Consider the following 23,704-nt stretch of genomic DNA (forward strand, 5'->3'; position numbering starts at 1 on the left):
TCCTTCCAGACTCATATTAAACATCTCCAATCCAAAATTAAATCTAGAATCTGCTTCATATTTCGCAGCAAAGCCTCCTTCACTCACGCTGCCAAACATACCCTCGTAAAACTGACTATCCTACCGATCCTTGACTTTGGTGATGTCATTTACAAAATAGCCTCTAACACTCTACTCAGCAAATTGGATGTAGTCTTTCACAGTTGTCACCAAAGCCCCATATACCACCCACCACTGCAACCTGTATGCTCTCGTTGGCTGGCCCTCGCTACATATTCGGCACCAAACCCACTGGTTCCAGGTCATCTATAAGTCTTTGCTAGGCCCCCTTAACTCAGCTCACTGGTCACCATAGCAACACCCAGCCATAGCACACGCTCCAGGAGGTATATCTCACTGGTCATCCCCAAAGCCAACACCTACGTTGGCCGCATTTCCTTCCAGTTCTCTGCTGCCAATGACTGGAACGAATTGCAAAAATCGCTGAAGTTGGAGACCTATATCTCCCTCACTAACTTTAAGCATCAGCTATCTGAGCAGCTTACCGATCGCTGCAGCTGTACACAGCCCATCTGTAAATAGCCCATCCACCTGCCTACCTCATCCCCATGTTTTTATTTACTTGTTTTGCTCTTTTGCACACCAGTATTTCTACTTGCACATCATCTGCTCATCTATCACTCCAGTGTTAATTTGTTAAATTGTAATTACTTCACTTTTTCTTCCAGTTCTCTGCTGCCAATGGTTAAATAAATAAAGGTGAAATAAAAAATTAAAACAACTAAACAGATGTTTTTTAGGAGGAGCTCTGAAAGACACTATGGGGGTGTCCACTGAATGTTGACTAGTAACAACAACTGGGACCTAAAATACACCCACCATGAGACCCACTAAATCTGCCCAAGAAGAGGCAAACAAAAGAAAAACCCACACCAAACTAAAAGACAGGAAGCAAACCAAAAAGGTGGATCAACTAAAGGTGTTGACTCTCCACATCTATCAAGACAACTGGAGCACTGGGCCAGACACTCTTAAATAGAACCTGGACCTGCTCACCACCAATTAACTTAATGGTGAGGCATGGAATAATAAAACATGTATCTTTTGTCAGGCTGAATGTTTGAAATATGAGGTGATTTGAAACGTGCTTCTCCAGTAGTGGAATAAAGACAATTAGCACTTGAATGTTGTCAAGAAATGCTGGAGTGATGTAGGATTGTCAATGTCAAAACAAAACACAGATTTAACATTTCCAAATCAATAACCAATATGTAGAAACAGTTTGGGATATATTGAAAACCTAAACATTTTGAAGTGTTGCATTTTGATTCAAGTGGGTCACCAACATGTTAAATGTAACAGAACTCTTTTTTTGTTAGTCACTTTTTGATAAATCTCATAAATAGTACTCTTTAAATTAACTACATTCCATTAACTACATCACACCTGCCCAGACCCACTAGAACACACACCCATCGCCAGTGCCCGCATCAGCACCATTTTATTTCTCTCCGTTGCACACTCATTTTCAACTTTTAGATAATAAAGCATTTTACCTTTCTATTGAATTAACAACAGAGGATTGGTTGATTTCCAGGTTTTAATTAAGTATAATATTTAAGATGGCTGATTAGAAAAGTATCATCCAACCATCGGGTATCTCATTGCATCCTCATATGCCATGTTTTGAAATATACAGACAGACGGATTAAAAGTCATTTTACATTACAATACTGTACTTTTGACAGCCAACGTTCTAACTCCTCGCATAACTTTATGATGTCATAACATTATTGAGTCATTGCTAGTTTTACACTTAAGACATGACTCTGCCGTTGTGCTGTAAAATTTGTGAATTATGTCTCTTGTATAATAAGGGACTATTATTTGTCCCAACATCACAGGTCACAGACTTTGATGCAGTTAAAGACTTCCAAAAGTTTTTCCTCTGTTTGAATTCAAGTGAGTTTTTTTTTACACCTGCCAATGTAAATCCATTGAAGGAGACAAGTTACCAGACAGGACATATTGCTAATGTTCTTCCTATTGATAACCTGAATGACTATTAACTTGTGGGCGGTGGTGGTGATGACGGCCTATTGGATGACGTCATTCATCGGGATTCCCCCAAGAAAGAAGACGCTCTGGATTGATGACTGGAGTCAGATGTGAAGGAGGAGGTTGATCATCAGGAGTCAGATGTGAAGGAGGAGAATGATCATCAGGAGTCAGATGTGAAGGAGGAGGTTGATCATCAGGAGTCAGATGTGAAGGAGGAGGTTGATCATCAGGAGTCAGAGGTGGAGGAGGAGGTTGATCATCAGGAGTCAGATGTGAAGGAGGAGGTTGATCATCAGGAGTCAGATGTGAAGGAGGAGGTTGATCATCAGGAGTCAGATGTGAAGGAGGAGGTTGATCATCAGTGAACCTCTAGGATTGTGGCTGGGCTGGCGTTTCCACTTCCAGCTTGGTCATATATTTTGATACATTGAATGTTGATATTGTGAACCTATTTATATATTTGTACCTCCTGTTTCATGAAGTGATGTCACTGAGTACTGCCCCTACACATACAGTGCATTCGGAAAGTATTCAGACCCCTTAACTTTTTACACATTTTGTTACGTTACAGCCTTATTCTAAAATGTATGTAATTATTTTTTCCCCTCACCATCTACACACAATTCACCATAATAACATCACAATACCCCATGATGTATTGATACTCCATGTAGGAGCAGTATAGACCTAGTCTGTTCATTATATACATCTACATGATCTATTGTTACACCATGTAGGAGCAGTATAGACCGACAGTAGCTAGCTGCTAATTTAGATTTAGTATGACTTAATGAAACTGCCTTAAATTTTCTGTAGTATTTTTTTTTTATTCGCACTAATCAATCAACACATTCAGGTCTTTGTATGTCTCAATATAATAGTATTATTTAATTAAATCCATTTAAAATAATCTTTGTCTGAAAATAAAATATGATCCTCAACTGCGTTTCCCCTCCAATCAGCAGACGGCGATGTGCGTCTTTCAGGCGACGCTGCCAGCGTGACGTATAATCTAGTGGACGGTTCTTCAGAAACAGCTCGTCAACCACCTTAGGAGCTTGCTCGTCCGGTTATACACCCGTCCGGTTACCTCCTGCGGGTGTTCTTCTCGTATAAGGCGAGAAGCGTAATGGTGTGGTCTAACGCGGGTCCTCGGGCGGAACAGCTGCCGTGGCATTTTGGCCATGCGGCCAAGTGGCTGCGTGCGCACCCCGAGGTTGAAGTTGCCGGAGTAGGTTTAGACCACAGGCACCTGTACGAGGAGGTCAGGCAGGCAGGGAGTCCTGCGCCTGTAGCGGGCATCTCGTCGGTGGTCTGGGAGGGAGTGCAGGCGCGGGGCCTGGACAACAGGCTCAAGGACCTGAATTGGTTGGGCCTCCATAAGTGCTTGCCGGTACGTGCCATCTTGTACCGGTATAGTTTGGTGCAATCTCCCACCTGTCCAAGATCCTCTTGTGGCAGGGAGGAGACTGTGCGCCATGCCTTCTGGGACTGTGAATTTTGCCGGACTAGTCTGGGCTAGGGCACGGGTACTGCTAGGTGTGGTTAGGAGTGATTTTGTTTTGACATGGGCTAGGCTAGAGAGAGGCGTAGGGAGAGCAAAGGGAACGGATAGGGACAGGTTTCTGCTCTGGCTTCTCATGAGTCTCTTTAAAAAGGGACTGTGGGAAGCCAGGCAGAATTTAGTCAAGACAGGGAGAGATTGGGGGGTGGAAGGGATAGTGAGAAGGGTGGAAGGTGATTTGAGGGGGAAGATGAAGAGGGAGGAGAGGAAGTGGGGGAAGCATGCGGCACGGGAGAGGTGGAAAGGGGGTTTAGGGCTGGGAGTGTTAGAGTGAGTTTGGTAAGGGGATAGATTAGGGAAGGGGAGATAGGGAAAGGGTTAGGTATTGGTTAGGTATGACGGGGAGGGACGATGCTCCCCTGAGGTTTGTTTTTGTTTGATATTTTTGTAAATAGAATTAATTAAGAATGAATGAGAATTATGATTTTGTAATAGTATGAATGGTATTGATTGTAATAAATTATTTTAACCAAAAAAAAAATACACCCGTTCGGTTACCTCCTGCGGGTGTTCTTCTCGTATAAGGCGAGAAGCGTAATGGTGTGGTCTAACGCGGGTCCTCGGGCGGAACAGCTGCCGTGGCATTTTGGCCATGCGGCCAAGTGGCTGCGTGTGCACCCCGAGGTTGAAGTTGCCCGAGTAGGTTTAGATCACAGGCACCTGTACGAGGAGGTCAGGCAGGCAGGGAGTCCTGCGCCTGTAGCGGGCATCTCGTCAGTGGTCTGGGAGGGAGTGCAGGCGCGGGGCCTGGACAATAGGCTCAAGGACCTGAATTGGTTGGGCCTCCATAAGTGCTTGCCGGTACGTGCCATCTTGTACCGGTATAGTTTGGTGCAATCCCCCACCTGTCCAAGATCCTCTTGTGGCAGGGAGGAGACTGTGCGCCATGCCTTTTGGGACTGTGCCTTTGCAGGACTAGTCTGGGCTAGGGCACGGGTAATGCTAGGTGTGGTTAGGAGTGATTTTGTTGTGACATGGGCTAGGCTAGAGAGAGGCGTAGGGAGAGCAAAGGGAACGGATAGGGACAGGTTTCTGCTCTGGCTTCTTATGAGTCTCTTTAAAAAGGGACTGTGGGAAGCCAGGCAGAATTTAGTCAAGACAGGGAGAGATTGGGGGGTGGAAGGGATAGTGAGAAGGGTGGAAGGTGATTTGAGGGGGAAGATGAAGAGGGAGGAGAGGAAGTGGGGGAAGCATGCGGCACGGGAGAGGTGGAAAGGGGGTTTAGGGCTGGGAGTGTTAGAGTGAGTTTGGTAAGGGGATAGATTAGGGAAGGGGAGATATGGAAAGGGTTAGGTATTGGTTAGGTATGACGGGGAGGGACGATGCTCCCCTGAGGTTTGTTTTTGTTTGATGTTTTTGTAAATACAATTAATTAAGAATGAATGAGAATTATGATTTTGTAATAGTATGAATGGTATTGATTGTAATAAATTATTTTAACCTTAGGAGCTTGCTAGCCAATACAGCCGAAAGATTCAAGCTATTTAGATGCTTTCGATGTATATTAGCTACTGTGTTTTAGACACACTTCTGTTGTATCTACTTGTTAACCTATTTAATGTAATATTACGTTATTTTGTATTAGTCAGCTATAGTAGCTGGCTGGTTAAGTTAGCACTAGCCTAGTCGCTAATGATAGCTAGCTAACACCCCCGACCATGAGCTCTCTAAACTACTCCCCTCATGCTAAAGAAGAGGTGGTCTGCTGGACGGAGAAAGAAGCTCTGGGGCTGAACATTGTCGTGAAAGAGGAGAAGGAAGAGGAGATGTTACAGTAAAACAAGAAGTAGAGGGTGAGGCTGTTACTGTCAAAGAAGAAGATAAAAACGTTTAAGTGAAAGAGGAGGAAGACGCGTTCAGAGTGAAAGAGGAGGAGGATGTTACAGTAAAAGAAGAGGAGGATGCAGTTTTTGGATTGAAGAAGGAAGGGGAGATTGCTGTCACATTGAAAGATGAAGAGGTGGAGATAGGAGATCTGATTAAAATCGTTTTTTACTTTCGATATTCGGAGTTGGCTCGTCAATACCTCTTCCAACGGAGGACCCTGGGATGATGACTGATATGTCTAGAATCAGACGACGTAGAGAGCAAGCTACCCCTTGTTTTCTCCGTTCCGTTTCCAAAAAGTGACTTAACATATATATTTGAGAAGCGTCTATCTGCTGACCGCAGACTGGGGGGCACGGCATGTTGTGATTTTCGTGTAGTGATGTTTTACTACACACCGTGTCCCCCAATAGTGCCATGTGAGAGTTGGGTTGACCACACCAAAGATTATGGATATACTGACAAGATGTCTGTCCTCCCTAACAAGGGGAGTGAGTCATTGTCCACAAAGCGGCACTGTGGGTTGTCTAGCTCCCACCTATCCTTTTTTTAGATTGGTGGATTCATCTTATTATTGTAATCTATTGTTTATATTCTATGAGGGTTGTTGATGTCCACCGCTTGTATTCAATGGAGAGAGATGCTAAGCTACTAGCATGAATATGCATAGCGATCTGGAGACAACTCCTATAGTGTTTTTATCAAAGTTGTCGGTGTGTCACATAACAACTTAAGCATTACGAAACTTCTGTTGGGTCAAGTAATCCTCACCAGCAAATAAGCCATTCATTTTGTTGTTGACCAAATTCGACACTTTTCACACTGGGTTGATAATTGTTTCCACTTGGATACAACCTACTGTATCCTACTGGCATGACCTAAAGAGATACAACCTACTGTAACCTACTGGCATGACCTAGAGAGATACAACCTACTGTAGCCTACTGGCTTGACCTAGAGAGATAATTTAAAATCCAGGAATTTTAAAACGTTAATATTTTCCAGTAATAATGATTTTTTTGTATCTTCCTATCTACATGTGGGATCTCTCTCCTTTGTCGTCCACTCTACACCAATAACAGACAACTACTGTGGGACTCCCAATCATACAGCCTGGATTTGAACCAGGGACTGTAGTGACGCCTCTTGCACTGAGATGCAGTGGCTTAGACTGCTGCATCCGGGGGGGTGTTAACTATTTAACTGTACTAGAATGCTTTAAAGGCCGCTAAAATTGTAAATATCGGTTATCGGTATCGTTTTTTGGAGCAAGGAAAATATTGGTAATCGGTATCGGCCAAAAATGTAATATCGGTCTCAGGATAGTAGCTTGATGGCCTCATGTTAATTTTAGCGCCCCCCAGACAAAACCGCACACCCAGGCAAAGTGGAATTCTCTGGGCTTTCAGTCTCAGGAGAGGGCGGTGATGAAACTGGGTCTTGTAGGCCGGGCTCATCAAACTAATATTTAAATATATATATATTTTTACTGCTAAATTCACATACACTTTAAGAATACTGCTGGAGCAAACGGAAAACACATTGGGTTTAAAAATATATATTTTTTTACTACTAAATTCACATACACTTTAAGAATACTGCTGGAGCAAACGGAAAACACATTGGGTTTTTACAGAAATATTTGATGATTGACTAGGAATATCTTGGTGACCACTGTTTTTTACACTGGCTATTATTTTAATGAACTCCCCCAAACAAGACCAAATCTGAACCAATCATAGACTTATATGTTTCACAAGTTTGGCCACACAGCACAGTAGACAACTAAGTAACTAGATAATCTGTTTGTCTTTGACAGGAGAGAAACCAGACTCTCCCTCTGACAACGTAAAGAGTCCTTCAGGGGAATCAGACCCAGAGACGCCCAAAGCAAAAGGAGGACATCACTGCTCCCACTGTGGAAAGAGTTTTACCCAGTTAGGGAACCTGAATAGGCATGAGAGGACACACACAAGAGAAAAACCTTTCCAATGCTCCCAGTGTGGAAAGAGTTTTAACAAATTAGGGTACCTATTAATACATAAGAGAATACACTCTGGAGAGAAGCCTTACCACTGTTCCCAGTGTGGATAGAGTTTTAGGGGTTTAGTGAGCCTGAAAAAGCATGAGAGGACACACACGGAAAATAAGCCTTACCAATGCACCATACGTGGAAAGAAATTTACCCAGTTAAAGTCCATGAAATTACATGGAGGAATACATACAGGAGAGAAGCCTTATCAATGTTCCCAGCGTGGAAAGAATTTTAGGGATTTAGTGAACCTGAAACAGCATGAGAGGACACACCCACAAGAAAAGCCCTACCAATGCTCCCTGTGTGGAAAGAGTTTTACCAAGTTAGAGGGCCTGACTAGGCATGAGAGGACACACACAGGAGGGGATAAGCCCTACCACTGCTCCCTGTGTGGAAAGAGTTTTACCAAGTTAGGGGGTCTGACAAGGCATGAGAGGACACACACAGGAGGGGATAAGCCCTACCACTGCTCCCTGTGTGGAAAGAGATTTAACCGGTTAAGGAATCTAAATAAGCATGAAAGAATATACACACAGGAGGAGAAGACATACCACTGCTCTCAATGTGGAAAGATATTTTCCCAGTCAGAGGACCTGAAATCACATGAGAGAAAAGAGAGACTCTGTTCTGACTTGTGTTTTTGACTGAGAATTTGTGTTTTTGTTTGTCACACTAAATCATATTGTTTAAATGAAAATCTGACCAAAAAAATAGGCCTGTATTTGTTTTTTCATCTGGATCATGTCTAAAATCAAATTAAATATTTTAAAATGTGTATTTCGTTTTCATTATGAACTTTGATTGATTGTATACAAGTATAAACCCTCTGTTCATGATATGATTTGGATATTGCTAAATGTAAATTATTATATAAGGAAGTAGCCTTGGCTTGTAGCTGTTTCTGTAATGTGTGGCAGCTTGATGTACAAGAACTTCCTCAGGACAGGACTCTAGTCTATTAAGTTATTATATATATTGAATTTTGCTATTCTTCACTCCAACCTTGAATTTGATGTGATATATGATTTGGATATTGCTAAATTACTTTGATTGGATACAGCTGCAGCCAAATATATTGGCACCCTTACACTTAGAAATAATTTCCTATTTCTTCTCAAATCAGTTGAAATTGATGGTGGTCTAGTACCACTACTATACTATGATGGTCTCCACACCTTGTTATTGTACTAGTACCACTACTATACTATGATGGTCTCCACACCTTGTTATTGTACTAGTACCACTACTATACTATGATGGTCTCCACACCTTGTTATTGTACTAGTACCACTACTATACTATGATGGTCTCCACACCTTGTTATTGTACTAGCTCCACTACTATACTATGATGGTCTCCACACCTTGTTATTGTACTAGCTCCGCTACTATACTATGATGGTCTCCACACCTTGTTATTGTACTAGCTCCACTACTTGGTCCACTACTAGTACCACTACTAGCTCCACTACTATACTATGATGGTCTCCACCTTGTTATTGTACTAGCTCCACTACTATACTATGATGGTCTCCACACCTTGTTATTATACTAGCTCCACTAGTAGCACCACTACTATACTATGATGGTCTCCACACCTTGTTATTGTACTAGTTCCACTACTATACTATGATGGTCTCCACACCTTGTTATTGTACTAATACCACTACTATACTATGATGGTCTCCACACCTTGCAATGAAATGTATCTTTATAAAGCCCTTTTTACATGAACCGATGTCACAAAGTGATATACAGAACCTCAGCCTAAAAACCCAAACAGCAATGCATATGTAGAAGCACGGTGGCTCCCCATTTAAGGTTCCACCAGCCGCCTATAGTTAAGAGGTAGTTCTGTAGTTGTATACAGCCAGACTGGAAGGGTTCATGTAGATTGTTGGTAGAGAGGTAGTTCTGTAGTTGTATCTAGTCTGTTGATATACCAGGGCCTGGGGATGCAGTTAGATTTGTATTCAGTCTGATGATATATCAGGGACTGAGAATGCAGTTAGGTTTGTATACAGTCTGTTGATATACCAGGGCCTGGGGATGTAGTTAGATTTGTATGCAGTCTGGTGATATACCAGGGACTGGGGATGCAGTTAGGTTTGTATGCAGTCTGGTGATATACCAGGGCCTGGGGATGCACAGCTAGCTTTGTTTTCCTCTAGCCATTCTTCAGTTTGCTCCCAGCAGCTTTCATAGAACATAGATCACTGTTAAACTAGGTTGCAGAGCGTTTGTTTGACTGAATGAATATGACATTGCCTTAAATGCAACATTAGATGTAAAGTTTAAATTCTCATTCATTACAAATCTTCACTAATCAATCAACAAATGCTTTCCTTTGGACGTATCAATATAATATTATTATTTAATTAAATACATTTTTTTTAAATACCCCTTTTTGTAAGGAAATAAAATAAACATTTCATTATACTGCGTTGTCCACTCTAGTCAGTAGATGCGATGTGAGTCTTCTAGGTTCAGGCGACGCTGCCAGTGTGACGAATAATCTAGTGGACGGGACGCTCCTTCAACAACAACAGCTAGTCAGACACCTCGGTAGATTCTAGCAAACACAGCTACAACATTCACGCTCTTTACACTGTTTTGGTGTATATTAGTCGCTGTGTATTCAACACACTTCTGTCGTATGTACTTGTTGGCCCATTTAATTATATATTTACGTTGTTTGTCAGCTAGCTGGTTTGCTAAATTAGTTTAGGACTAGGCTAGTCGCTAACATCCCCGAACATGAGTTCACTAAGCTACTCTCCTCCTGATAAAGAAGAGGAGGTCTACTGGACGGAGAATGAAGGTCTTGTGAAAGAGGAGGAGGAAGAGAAGGATGTTACAATACAAAAACAAGTAGAGGGTGAGGCTGTTACTGTGAAAGAAGAAGAGAAAGACGTTTCAGTGAAAGAAGAGGAAGACGCGTTCAGAGTGAAAGAGGAGGAGGATGTTACAGTAAACGAAGAGGAGGAAGAGAAAGAGGGTGCAGTTTTTGGAGTGACAGAGGAGGAGGAGGAGATGACTGTCACATTGGAGGAAGAAGAGGATGTTGGAGATCTAGTTAACACCAGTAAGTACCGTCTCTGCAGTCGTTGAACCAATATGCAGTAAAGGGGTTCTACACTTTAATGTTGTTCTGTAGGAATGGCTGAAGCTACACTGTAACGTGTAGAACATCAAGAGTGGACCATCAACAAAACGTTAACAATTGATCAAATGCATCCAATGACAATGCCTGAAATACTGTAGTCCTCAATATCTCCTATTAGATTAGCCCAATATGTTGTCTTAAAGGGGCAATCAGCAGTTGTTACATCCATTTTGGGACGTATACATTAATGATATGTACCCATCTGTTTCTTGAATAATTCACTTATAAATGCCTCATGAGCTTAGTTCAGCTGCTGTACCCCATCAGAACCCCAAATATAAGCTTTTTTCTGTTATCAATCAGCTAGCGTGCTGGTTAAGTTAGAACTAGCATAGCTAGCTAACATCTCTGACCATGAGGTCACTAAGCTACTCTCTTCTTGCTAAAGAAGTGGAGGGCTGCTGGACGGAGAAAGAAGGTATTGAGGAAAAGGAGGCTGTTACAGTGAAAGAAGAAGAGAAAGTTGTTGCAGTGAAAGAAGAGGAAGACACGTTCAGAGTGAAAGAGGAGGAGGATGTTACAGTAAAAGAAGAGGAGGCAGAGAAAGAGGAGGATGCAGTTTTTGGAGTGAAAGAGGAGGAGGGGGAGATGACTGTCACATCAAAAAAGGAGGAGGAGGAAACTGGATATCTGGGCCCAGTTTCCCAAACGCATCTTAAGGCATCCAATTGTTCTAACAGTGAACTTAGCCGTAAGATGGTTTTGGGAAACCTGGCCCTGATTAACACTGATAAGTACTGTCTTAAAAACAGAGACAGTTGTGGGACTGATGTGTGGTGTTAAAGGGGAAATATGCAATTGCTACATTTAAATTATTTATTTATAGGCATTGATTATTGAAGAATATAACACATGCCCCATGAGCTTAGTTCAACTGTTGTACCCCATCAGAACCCAAAATAAGCTTTTTTTTACTCCAATGTTTAGAAACAATGTAAATCAACACTGTATAGCCTCAACATGGTTAAAACTATGTTGGTATCATGGATGGTCAGTCCTTGTATCCATAGGTATGTCTATGAATTTGAGAGTAGTTACATACCTCCAGCCCCATCATCATCTTATTACCAAAACAGTGGTGGAATTACAGCTTTGTTATTGTTTGAACTGCAGATTGGTTGGTTGATTGTTGTGTGGCTTTTTAAAGGGACAACCTAGTATTTAAACAGAAACAAAATGGAAGCCCAGAGACCTGAGCTGTGTTTGAATACTCATACTAACCTTACTATTTGTGACGTGAATTGAGTATGTATGCTTATTAAGGCGGCAGGTAGCCTAGTGGTTAGAGCTTTGGTCATAGTATGATGTAGTTAGTATGCCAAAAGTTCCCGGATGTCGTACTACAGTCACCAAAATACAAAGTATACATGCAGAGGACACTTTCTGTGTTTTTAGGGCCCAAAATGCAATTCCTCAGGAAATGGGCGTGGCTTCAACCATTTTCAGATTTGAAGAAAACTATGCAGCTGAAGTCCGACGAGAGAGCGGATACAAATGAACTGCTTTAAATAATTATGACAAATGTTAAGCACATGTTGATTAATGTAATGACTTTTCAAATATGTTACACGTTATGTTAACTACACTATCCTTAGCATAGCATATCTTTACAGCCGTATGTACCAGTATGTCAGCTAGGTACCTAACGTTAATTGGCTACTTATACATCAAACTTGCCAGTAGTCTAACTACATTCTAACTAACTACCCAATGTTTATTGACCTGATTATTCACATCATTCTTAGCCAAGGGGTCTTTTGCGTTCTCAATGGACATTGTTCATTCGAGGGCGTTTGTAAATTCGCTCTGGCTCTCTAGTCCGATTTCTCGTCTGAGTGTACCAGAGCTCAGAATAATGAATTTACTAGCGCTCAACACCCATTGAATATGTCCAGGTGTCAGTAAACGTAGGCAGAAAAAGCTCAAATTAAATTGTTGCCAGCAGCCGTTAGTGACCAACACTCTGGATAACATGAAACAGCCTAACCAGCTCTGCTAGGGAAAGTAAAATGGTCAGAGTGAGGTTCTCTCATTTGTGTCTAGCAAACTATCCAACGTTAGCCAGTTAGCTTGGGTGCTTTACTGTCATAACAAGGTCAGAACTCTTGGATCGACCCTACTCCTCAGCCATATAGTATTAGTTTACAAACAGTGGTGTTATACAAGCTTATGTTTTGGTTTCTGGTGGGGTAATACGGTTGAAACATTTCAGGCATTTATAAGTTATATTCTTCAAGAATCAATGGTTATATAGTAAATGGGTCTTTCTATAACTACCAGTGTAGATTTCCTGTTGGGGTCAAATTGTTAGAGCTGTTGATAAGTCATTGTATAATATTCTGGCAATTTAGTATTTTCTTAGCAAGGTGTTGCTAAAATAATGTTAGCTGCTAATCGCTAGTTAGCAGGATAAGTGTATTAAGTGTCAGTGCAAACATAGCTAGCTAATACTGCCTGGTACCAGTGCTGTTGTAGGCCTAGATAAGCATGCTTGGAATAGGCCAAGTATGAATATGTTGGCTAGCTAGCTGGCTACATGAAGTAAGAAAGCATGTAATGTAACATCTAATTAGGGTCACCTGGAAACACTGACCAACACTTTGGTTCCTATCACGTCATCTTCTCTGAGGTTTATTGTCAGACTACACTCATCAGGTGTATTGCTGCCACCTTCTGTACAGGGTTGTAAAAAATACCCCCAAAACATTTTTTTTTGGAAAGAACAAATCATACTAATTAAAATATATAATAAAAAATAAACAGTTTGACTAGTGCAATTTCTCACTTGAGCTATAAACACAACAAAGTCCACCTTCTTCACTATTAGTGTGTTGGGATCCTTCTCCTGCATGGCTTCACTACAGACTGTGGGACATCCACTACCTTCTCCTCTTCCTTCAGCTATTTCACTGCCTCCACAAAGGACACCCGCTGGATGGGCCTGATCATCCTAGCTACTGTGACATTCTTCATTCGTACAGAGCACTCTGTGAACTCGGGAGCGTGATTCCCATCACAATTACAACATGCTTCATCTGACTACGACATATTTATTCCTTCGGCAAACACTTGCCACGTGTCCAAACTTTTTACAATTGTAACACTGCAGCGGCTTCTGTATATCTCACCCAGATTTTACATAAGATGGGAAAACCACTTCACAAAACCACAGTATAACCTTCCGTCTATCATTCGTTTTAATCAACGTGCATCTACCTGAAATGTTATCCCTAAACCACAAAAGTCTTTCTACTTTTGTGCTGTTGACATACAAAATCAGCATCATACCACTCCTGGTCACTTGAACTGATTCCACTTTACCCAATTCATCCTTCACCATCTTTGAGACCGTTAACAGGTCACCCAAAATAACATCCTTGCTGCTGATTCCCACTCTGACCCTAAGCTGCTGTTCATTACCAACTTTAGCCCTTTTCACTCCACTGTTCTTCACCATCGTCCATTCAATCTCAACAACTGTACAGAGTCAATGTGCGGGGGGCACCGGTTAGTTGAAGTAATATGTACATGTAGGTAGAGTTAAAGTGACTGTTCTTCACCATCCTCCACACAGTCTCAACAACTGTACTCGCGCCAAGAGAATCCCACAATGCTTCCTCCATTGCTCCACCAGTCATCCCCTGGACTCCCTCGCTCTGTGCTGTGAAAGATGTGAGAGTTTGTGTTCTCAAAGTAGCGTCTATATTGTTCTCATTCCGTCTATATTGTTCTCATTCCGTCTATTGTTCTCATTCCATCTATATTGTTCTCATTCCATCTGTATTGTTCTTATTCCATCTCTATTGTTCTCATTCCAGCACATCTGTTGCTTCACCAACTTGTTATCCCTTTCGTCTGCAGTACTTGCTGTCATTTCCCTTCCTGATTTTCCTCTCTTGGATGTCTCCACCATGCTCCTACTCTGTCAGTAATTCCTCCCTGGTTTATTAATTGGTAGTCAAACAACAATATATTCAAGGTGCTGCACATTCTATTCCAAATCTAGAATTAGAGTCGTCATTATGTTTCCATAATTTCAACAGTTCACCAGTTAACTAAGCCTATAATGTGGACACCAAGGATGTGGATACCAAGGAACTTGAAGCTTTCAACTGCTCCACTACAACCCCTTCGATGAGAATGGGGGTTTGCTCAGTGTTTAGTACTTAGCTTAGTGATGAGCTCAGTGTTACTTCTATGCTCGCTTTGAGGAAAGTAATTTAGCTCATCTGGTAGGCTCATGTCACTGGGCAGCTATCGGCTGTGCTTCCCTTTGTAGTCTGTAATAGTTTACAAGCCCTGCCACATCCGATGAGGGTTGGAGCCGATGTTCAAGGGGTATATCAATCTCCCCAGGGTAGCAGTAAACGTTGAGAGATTTGTCCACAAAGGGTTACCCCTCCCATAGGTGGCTCATTATTGGGATTCATTGCTGATTCCTACCTATAGCTCACTATGAAGTGTCTAGTGATACAGGTTAAGGGCCCTGTTGGAGATTGGTGGTTGGTAGTGGAGTCGAGGGAACAAGCAGGGTTGGACACGGCCATGTTATTATCCCACACAGTCTCTGTGGTTCATTTGAACCCCGTTCCTGGGAATTAGATTTGATTACAAATCGTCCCAGTCTGTTTGTCCCATTTCCAGCTAGGTTACGAGGCGCTTCGTCATTTCCAGAGTCAGTTTATTTTGGTACTGTCCATATGTAGCTTGTTTTTTGTCACAGAATGGCTGAATAAGTGCAACATTTTACCTGGAGCTAACTATGCAGAGCATAGCACATGTCAAATGATTATAGCTTCCCTCCAGGCCTGAGGGCACACGCTCTCTACTAGGCTTAAATTAAAGATACAGAAAATAGGAGTGGCAATATAGTCTGCTATTATCCTCAGTAATTTTCCATCTAGATTGTCAGACCCCGGTGGCTTGTCATTGTTGATAGACAACAATTCTTTTTTCACCTCTTCCACATTGACTTTATGGAATTTTAAATTACAATGCTTGTCTTTCATAATTTGGTCAGATATACTTGGATGTGTAGTGTCAGCGTTTGCTGCTGGTATGTCATGCCTAAGTTTGCTAATCTTGCCAATGAAAAAATCATAAAAGTAGTGGGCTTTGTGATGAATCTGATTCAGTCAAATATTTCCCAAAATTGTATGCAAGATTCTCCAAAGCTTTTTACCAACATTCTTTGTCATTTATCTTTGTTTCATTGTGTCATTTTTAAATTTTTATTCAGTTTGTCACATGATTTCTCAATTTGCAGGATGTTTGCCAATCGGTTGTACAGCCAGACTTATTTTCCATTCCTTTTCCCTCATCCTTCTCAAATTCCTCATCAATCCACTGGGATTTAACAGCTTTTAGTCATTTTCTTAATGGATGCATGCTTATTAGTAACTGGAATAAGCAATTTCATAAATGCGTGCAGCGTCTGGTTGCTCTTTATTTTTTATTTTTTTATTTTGCCAGACAAGTCAGTTAAGAACAAATTCTTATTTTCAATGACGGCCTAGGAACAGTGGAACATATACTTCTATGATGGAGTTCTTTTAAAACATTTTATTTGTATTTTTTGCCTTTTAATGGAATTGAGATTGTCGTATTTACAGCATGAGTTCTTTGTTCACAGTAATAGTGAACACCATTGTCGGATTTTCTGTATATTGCAACAACAACCAAAGTGCTTCTTCATTCATTGGTCTGGTAAAGACAGTTATGCCGTGCTCCACGTTGGATCCAACATCCCTAACAAATTGATGTTTATAATGTGTTATTGTCTGCTTGATTTACAGTAGCGTCTCGTTAGTCTGTTTGGACACAGAGATTCTTACCTCATAATGTGTAGAGAACTGTTCCTTGATGGATAGGGTATTGTACAACACACAGAGCTATTTTCCTTTATTCAGGACATTTAGAATGACAACACATTAATCAAATCAAAGTTCATTTGTCACGTGTGCCGAATACAACAGGTAGTAACAACCTTAGTGAAATGCTTACTTACAGGCTCTAACCAATGGTGCCAAAAGAAAAGGTGTGTGTGTGTGTTAAGGTAAGTAAAGAAATTAAACAACAGTAGAAAGACATTTGAAAAAAGAGTAGCAAGGCTATATACAGACACCTGTTAGTCAGGCTTATTGAGGTAGTATGTACATGTAGGTATCGTCAAAGTGACTATGCCTATAAGATAAACAGAGAGTAGCAGCAGCGTAAAAGAGGGGTTGGTGGAGGCACACAATGCAAATAGTCCGGGTAACCATTTGGTTACCTGTTCAGGAGTCTTATGGCTTGTGGGTAAAAACTGTTTATAAGCCTTTTTGTCCTAGACTTGGCACTCCGGTACCACTTGCTATGCGGTAGTAGAGAGAACAGTCTATGACTGGGGTGGCTGGGGTCTTTGACAATTTTACGGTCCTTCCTCTGACACCGCCTGGTGTAGAGGTCCTGGATGGCAGGCAGCTTTGCCCCAGTGATGTACGGTCGGAGGCCGAGCAATTGCCGTACCAGGCAGTGATGCAACCAGTCAGGATGCTTTCAATGTTGCAGCTGTAGAACCTTTTGAGGATCTCAGGACCCATGCCAAATATTTTCAGTCTCCTGAGGGGGAATAGGCTTTGTCGTGCCCTCTTCACGACTGTCTTAGTGTTTGAACCAATCTAGTTTGTTGTTGATGTGGACACCAAGGAATGTGGACACCAAGGAAGCTCTCAACCTGCTCCACTACAGCCCCATCGATGAGAATGGGGCCGTGCTCGGTGTTCCTTTTCCTGTAGTCCACAATCATCTCCTCCGAGTAGTCTAGTGGGATTAATGACAAAATTATCTGGTGATCAGGTTATGAAATGTCATGACAAAGATATTTTAGTATCCATGTTTCACCTGAAATATTAAATAATATACAGTGGGGAGAACAAGTATTTTATACACTGCCGATTTTGCAGGTTTTCCTACTTACAAAGCATGTAGAGGTCTGCAATTTTTATCCTAGGTACACTTCAACTGTGAGAGACGGAATCTAAAACAAAAATCCAGAAAATCACATTGTATGATTTTTAAGTAATTCATTTGCATTTTATTGCGTGACATAAGTATTTGATACATCAGAAAAGCATAACTTAATATTTGGTACAGAAACCTTTGTTTGCAATTACAGAAATCATACGTTTCCTGTAGTTCTTGACCAGGTTTGCACAGACTGCAGCAGGGATTTTGGCCCACTCCTCCATACAGACCTTCTCCAGATCCTTCAGGTTTCGGGGCTGTCGCTGGGCAATACGGACTTTCAGCTCCCTCCAAAGATTTTCTATTGGGTTCAGGTCTGGAGACCTGCTAGGCCACTCCAGGACCTTGAGATGCTTCTTACGGAGCCACTCCTTAGTTGCCCTGGCTGTGTGTTTCGGGTCGTTGTCATGCTGGAAGACCCAGACAAGACCCATCTTCAATGCTCTTGCTGAGGGAACGAGTTTGTTGGCCAAGATCTCGCGATACATGGCCCCATCCATCCTCCCCTCAATATGGTGCAGTCGTCCTGTCCCCTTAGCAGAAAAGTATCCCCAAAGAATGATGTTTCCACCTCCATGCTTCACGGTTGGGATGGTGTTCTTGGGGTTGTACTCATCCTTCTTCTTCCTCCAAACACGGCGAGTGGACTTTAGACCAAAAAGCTATATTTTTGTCTCATCAGACCACATGACCTTCTCCCATTCCTCCTCTGGATCATCCAGATGGTCATTGGCAAACTTCAGACGGGCCTGGACATGCACTGGCTTGAGCAGGGGGACCTTGCGTGCGCTGCAGGAATTTAATCCATGACGGCGTAGTGTGTTACTAATGGTTTTCTTTGAGACTGTGGTCCCAGCTCTCTTCAGATCATTGACCAGGTCCTGCCGTGTAGTTCTGGGCTGATCCCTCACCTTCCTCATGTCCATTGATGCCCCACGAGGTGAGATCTTGCATGGAGCCCCAGACCGAGGGTGATTGACTGTCATCTTGAACTTCTTCCATTTTCTAATAATTGCGCCATCAGTTGTTGCCTTCTCACCAAGCTGCTTGCCTATTGTCCTGTAGCCCATCCCAGCCTTGTGCAGGTCTACAATTTTATCCCTGATGTCCTTACACCCTCTCTGGTCTTTGGCCATTGTGGAGAGGTTGGAGTCTGTTTGAGTGTGTGAACAGGTGTCTTTTATACAGGTAACGAGTTCAAACAGGTGCAGTTAATACAGGTAATGAGTGGAGAACAGGAGGGATTCTTTAAGAAAAACTAACAGGTCTGTGAGAGCCGGAATTCTTACTGGTTGGTAGGTGATCAAATACTTATGTCATGCAATAAAATGCAAATTAATTACTTAAAAATTATACAATGTGATTTTCTGGATTTTTGTTTTAGATTCCGTCTCTCACAGTTGAAGTGTACCTATGATAAAAATTACTGACCTCTACATGCTTTGTAAGTAGGAAAACCTGCAAAATCGGCAGTGATCAAATACTTGTTCTCCCCACTGTATAGTCCTAGGTCTATATTGTTGTTAGGTGAAGTAATGGTCCTACAGTAGGTCTATGTTGTTGTTAGGAAAAGTTATGTTAAACACTTAGTGTACAAACCCTCATTGTCAGGCTGATGGCAAAGCTAGCCAAAGATTATTTTAAGTGTTTTTAAAAATAGTATAAAGCAGTGATTTTCAACAATAACACAAAGATTATATTAAGCAGGACATTCAAGTGAGCCTTACACTTATAATCCAAAGTAATGTGAAATGCACTCATAAGCAACCTGTAAATGGAGGCTATTTTTGCTGTCAGCCTATGAGAACTCCCCTGAGTTTTCCTGCACGGTGGTGAATTAGTGAATAGACACAGAACTTAATGTGAGTTTCCTTGAGTAGCAATCCTGATCTTGTGCTGTAATATTCAGATTACATTGTGGAAAACTGAAATCTCCGCTCACCATTTTTGCTCCTGGCAGATATACTACATCCATAACTAGTGGTTTCCTCATTCCCAGATATACTACATCCATAACTAGCTTCCTCATTAGCAGGGAGGAGTTTCTGCAACCAAATTGTGTGTGCATCGCCCTCATGGTGCAATTTTAGCAAACACAGAAAGGGGCCTATTTTGGAGACCAAAAGTTGTCTGGCACACTGCTTAGGATTTCAACAACTTGAGTAACTGTTGCAGGAATTAAATTCCTCTGTTTTAATACCCAATTAAAATTAAACACTCTGTCAATTCATAAGAATTTGTATGACTCTTATTTGTATCAAATGGACAGAGCCGAGTCTTAAAGTCAACCAGCAGCGTTTATTCAAGAGAGTACTGCCCATTAAACATTTTACCACAGGTTATAAACTGAAAATGACGTCATTAGTTTTAGTACTAGCCCGTGTCATCTCCGCTCCAGTACAATGGCTGTATGGTTCTCACATCGTCTCTCCCTATTAAGATAATGTATGACCGAGCCAAGGCCAGCTTGTGTAGATAAGCCTTCTAGCCAGTCTGGCTATAAGTTCATTCATTTCTACCATGGTACAGACAGTCATTGTACTAATTCTTGATTATATTTACACACATTATATTCAGTTCTAGGATTAAAAAGAAAATTCATACATATACAGTAACATAATAGTATTCTGATTAGTACATATACAGTAACATAATAGTATTCTGATTAGTCAGTCCTGATTGAAATGTATATATAATTAGTCATTATTGATAAAAATTCCCTTAACAGTAACTTATTTCTAGTTACCACTAATGTGAAAACAAGACTAAATATGACTTGTTGCTAACTTGACTGTCTTAATTGTGAAATAATTAATTAATAACAGATGTCAATTGTTGTACAACTTCATGGTTATTATTTATTTCTAGTCTACAATCATCGATGTTACTACTGTGGAAACAAGGGAAAGGGTTAGGGTTAGACCATTTTGTTTTATAAAGGGTACATGTTCAGTACACACCCCTGCATTCTATATTATAAAGTAGGCTGTTGGTCTTTGAGGTCAGTTATGTCAATTTGCCTTTATACATCTCATTGACCTACTGTCAACTCCCTCAGTTGTAAACATCTACAATAATCATTAGTGTTTTATGTAAAAACATTGGAGGCCTGCAGTTGGAGGCCTACAATGTTTATAACATACCATTGTAGGAAAGACTATAAAATAATACATGTTTTTTTTCAGACATTACATTTCTCTGCGACAGACACTGGCGTGAGAGAAAAGACAGCTTCCCCTTTCGTTAAAGGGTGAGATACATTTTTAAAACCAATGATTTAATTCAAAATATTTAGTACATACATTTTAACACACGTTATAATTCAAAATTTTTACTATTTGTTACAGATAAAGGGTCCGGTTAGCCCTGACCATTATCCGTTTCCAATTCACCATCGCAAAGTCGCTTGCCCGCTCCATTGAAGCTCCGGACGTTTTCACTCCAGGGAAAGATCCTCCTTCGGCCTTGTGAGTCCTGGGTATGCCCACAGCATTAATTAATAAGCTTGGTAGAAACTGTTTTAGCCATAAGTAAAGGCCTTTCATAAAGAGGCTGTCTTGATTGACTGTGACACATATTTAACACATATTGCTTGTTACCTAAGGCTCTCTATGTCTGTACATATTGTGAAATGTGGTTTCCCTAAAGTTATTACACCCTAAACCTGAATCTGAAATTACCTTTAGGATCTTTTCTTTGGGGGGTTCTAATCTCCCCGGTGTACATGCACCGAACATCCATAGGCTGGGGCCACCTGGAAGCTCTGTGCATGTACATATAAAGAGAACTAAATAGGAAACTAGGCTGAGAAACATTATTTAGGTGGCTGTTTAATTGTTGTTGAATGCTTGAAATGGACACAATGCCAAGGGACCTTGTTTCTAACACACACACACACACACATTCCTTGTTTCTAACACACACACACGCACACACATTCATAGATTAGCAACCATAAGGACAATAAAACTGGGGGGTGTGGGGCCATACTCTTTCAAAAGTTCAAACACAGAACCCCCCCAGTTCAAGCAGGTCCCTAGACATCAATCAGCATGACAACTTCAAAGGATGCAATATAGATATAAAATAACACACCCTCTAACACGTGACCACAGGAACAGGATGTCCTGGCCGAAGGCCCATATTTGGACATGTATACGTCATCATGGACACAGGGTCATAAATCAAAATTTTGGCCCGTGCCGTCTACTTTATTCTCTCTTCCCCTTAGTGGTTCATCATGTCAGCTAAAGGGAATATGTTCCATCATCTATGTTTATTTACATTAGTACAAATTGACCACTGATATTGGTGTAATTTCTCACCCCTTCCACCTGTATGACAGTTATTTTCCCCTCAGACACACATTTGTTCATTTGTCATTTGTGTAGAATGTACTTTCCCCACTCATTCACCCCACCTCTTTACATTGCTTTTTTATATTCAGTGGCCTGACTCTGTCAAATGCCCATCCTGGTAGATCTGAACCTAATGCAGCTTGGAGTGATCGGATGAAATAAGTCACATTTAGGTGCCAGGTGTAGCTGAAGCTGTAGATGCTCCATATCCATTACTTTGAGTGTTTTATATATGACTAAATGTGTTTCTTTCTGTGTTGCAGGGGCAGTCATCAAATGGAACAGCAAGGTCACAGAACATGACATAAGCAGAGCTGTGGGAGACCACCTCAAGCCCCTGGTAGAGCCGGGGGTGGTGTTTACCACTCCACCACGCCAGAAAAGTTATACTGTTTTTCATACTAAGAGGGACCAAGAGTCTGTTGATTGGTCAGTCATTGGGCTCATTTGTTGAAATCAAATCAAGCTTTATTTATACAGCACATTTCAGACATGGATGCAACACAATGGCTTCACAGAAAAGAAAACAGAAATATGTAGTACACAACAAACAGAAGACTAACAACTGAAAGACTAATGAACATTCTAAGATAATTCCATTGATTAAAATATTACTTGGATGCAATATCCAACCCAAAATATAAGCTTGTTTTTTTAGGAGGGGCACTGGAAGTTGACTAGTAACAACAACTGGGACATAAAAGACACCCACCATGAGACCCACTAAATCTGCCCAAGAAGATGCAAACAAAAGAAAAACCCACACCAAACTTAAAGACAGGAAGTAAACCAAAAAGGTGGTTAAAATAATTTATTACAATCAATACCATTCATACTATTACAAAATCATAATTCTCATTCATTCTTAATTAATTCTATTTACAAAAACATCAAACAAAAACAAACCTCAGGGGAGCATCGTCCCTCCCCGTCATACCTAACCAATACCTAACCCTTTCCCTATCTCCCCTTCCCTAATATATCCCCTTACCAAACTCACTCTAACACTCCCAGCCCTAAACCCCCTTTCCACCTCTCCCGTGCCGCATGCTTCCCCCACTTCCTCTCCTCCCTCTTCATCTTCCCCCTCAAATCACCTTCCACCCTTCTCACTATCCCTTCCACCCCCCAATCTCTCCCTGTCTTGACTAAATTCTGCCTGGCTTCCCACAGTCCCTTTTTAAAGAGACTCATGAGAAGCCACAGCAGAAACCTGTCCCTATCCGTTCCCTTTGCTCTCCCTACGCCTCTCTCTAGCCTAGCCCATGTCAAAACAAAATCACTCCTAACCACACCTAGCATTACCCGTGCCCTAGCCCAGACTAGTCCGGCAAAGGCACAGTCCCAGAAGGCATGGCGCACAGTCTCCTCCCTGCCACAAGAGGATCTTGGACAGGTGGGGGATTGCACCAAACTATACCGGTACAAGATGGCACGTACCGGCAAGCACTTATGGAGGCCCAACCAATTCAGGTCCTTGAGCCTATTGTCCAGGCCCCGCGCCTGCACTCCCTCCCAGACCACTGACGAGATGCCCGCTACAGGCGCAGGACTCCCTGCCTGCCTGACCTCCTCGTACAGGTGCCTGTGGTCTAAACCTACTCGGGCAACTTCAACCTCGGGTTGCGCACGCAGCCACTTGGCCGCATGGCCAAAATGCCACGGCAGCTGTTCCACCCGAGGACCCGC

At 41.7% G+C, this 23,704-nt stretch overlaps 1 protein-coding gene and 1 pseudogene across 1 annotated transcript; both read left to right on the forward strand.

Moving 5' to 3' along the window:
• Positions 1–5,198: 5,198 nt before the first annotated feature.
• Positions 5,199–7,863, forward strand: LOC139364506 (zinc finger protein 436-like; annotated as a pseudogene).
• Positions 7,864–10,080: 2,217 nt separating this feature from the next.
• On the forward strand, positions 10,081–22,796 carry LOC139364512 (acidic leucine-rich nuclear phosphoprotein 32 family member B-like). Its single transcript, XM_071101302.1, has 5 exons — positions 10,081–10,571; positions 20,843–20,907; positions 21,005–21,135; positions 22,279–22,444; positions 22,674–22,796. The coding sequence occupies exons 1-2, from the start codon at positions 10,244–10,246 to the stop codon at positions 20,902–20,904; spliced, it is 390 nt and encodes a 129-aa protein (XP_070957403.1). The 5' UTR covers positions 10,081–10,243; the 3' UTR covers positions 20,905–20,907; positions 21,005–21,135; positions 22,279–22,444; positions 22,674–22,796.
• The last annotated feature ends 908 nt before the right edge of the window (positions 22,797–23,704 follow it).

Source organism: Oncorhynchus clarkii, chromosome 13, assembly GCF_045791955.1.
Source record: "Oncorhynchus clarkii lewisi isolate Uvic-CL-2024 chromosome 13, UVic_Ocla_1.0, whole genome shotgun sequence".
NCBI lineage: Eukaryota > Metazoa > Chordata > Actinopteri > Salmoniformes > Salmonidae > Oncorhynchus > Oncorhynchus clarkii.

Coding starts and splice junctions, on each gene's coding strand:
- LOC139364512 (XM_071101302.1), top strand. CDS start 10,244: ATGAGTTCACTAAGCTACTCTCCTCCTGATAAAGAAGAGGAGGTCTAC. Junction 10,572..20,842: donor TGGAGATCTAGTTAACACCA/GTAAGTACCGTC, acceptor GTTTTTTTTCAG/ACATTACATTTCTCTGCGAC.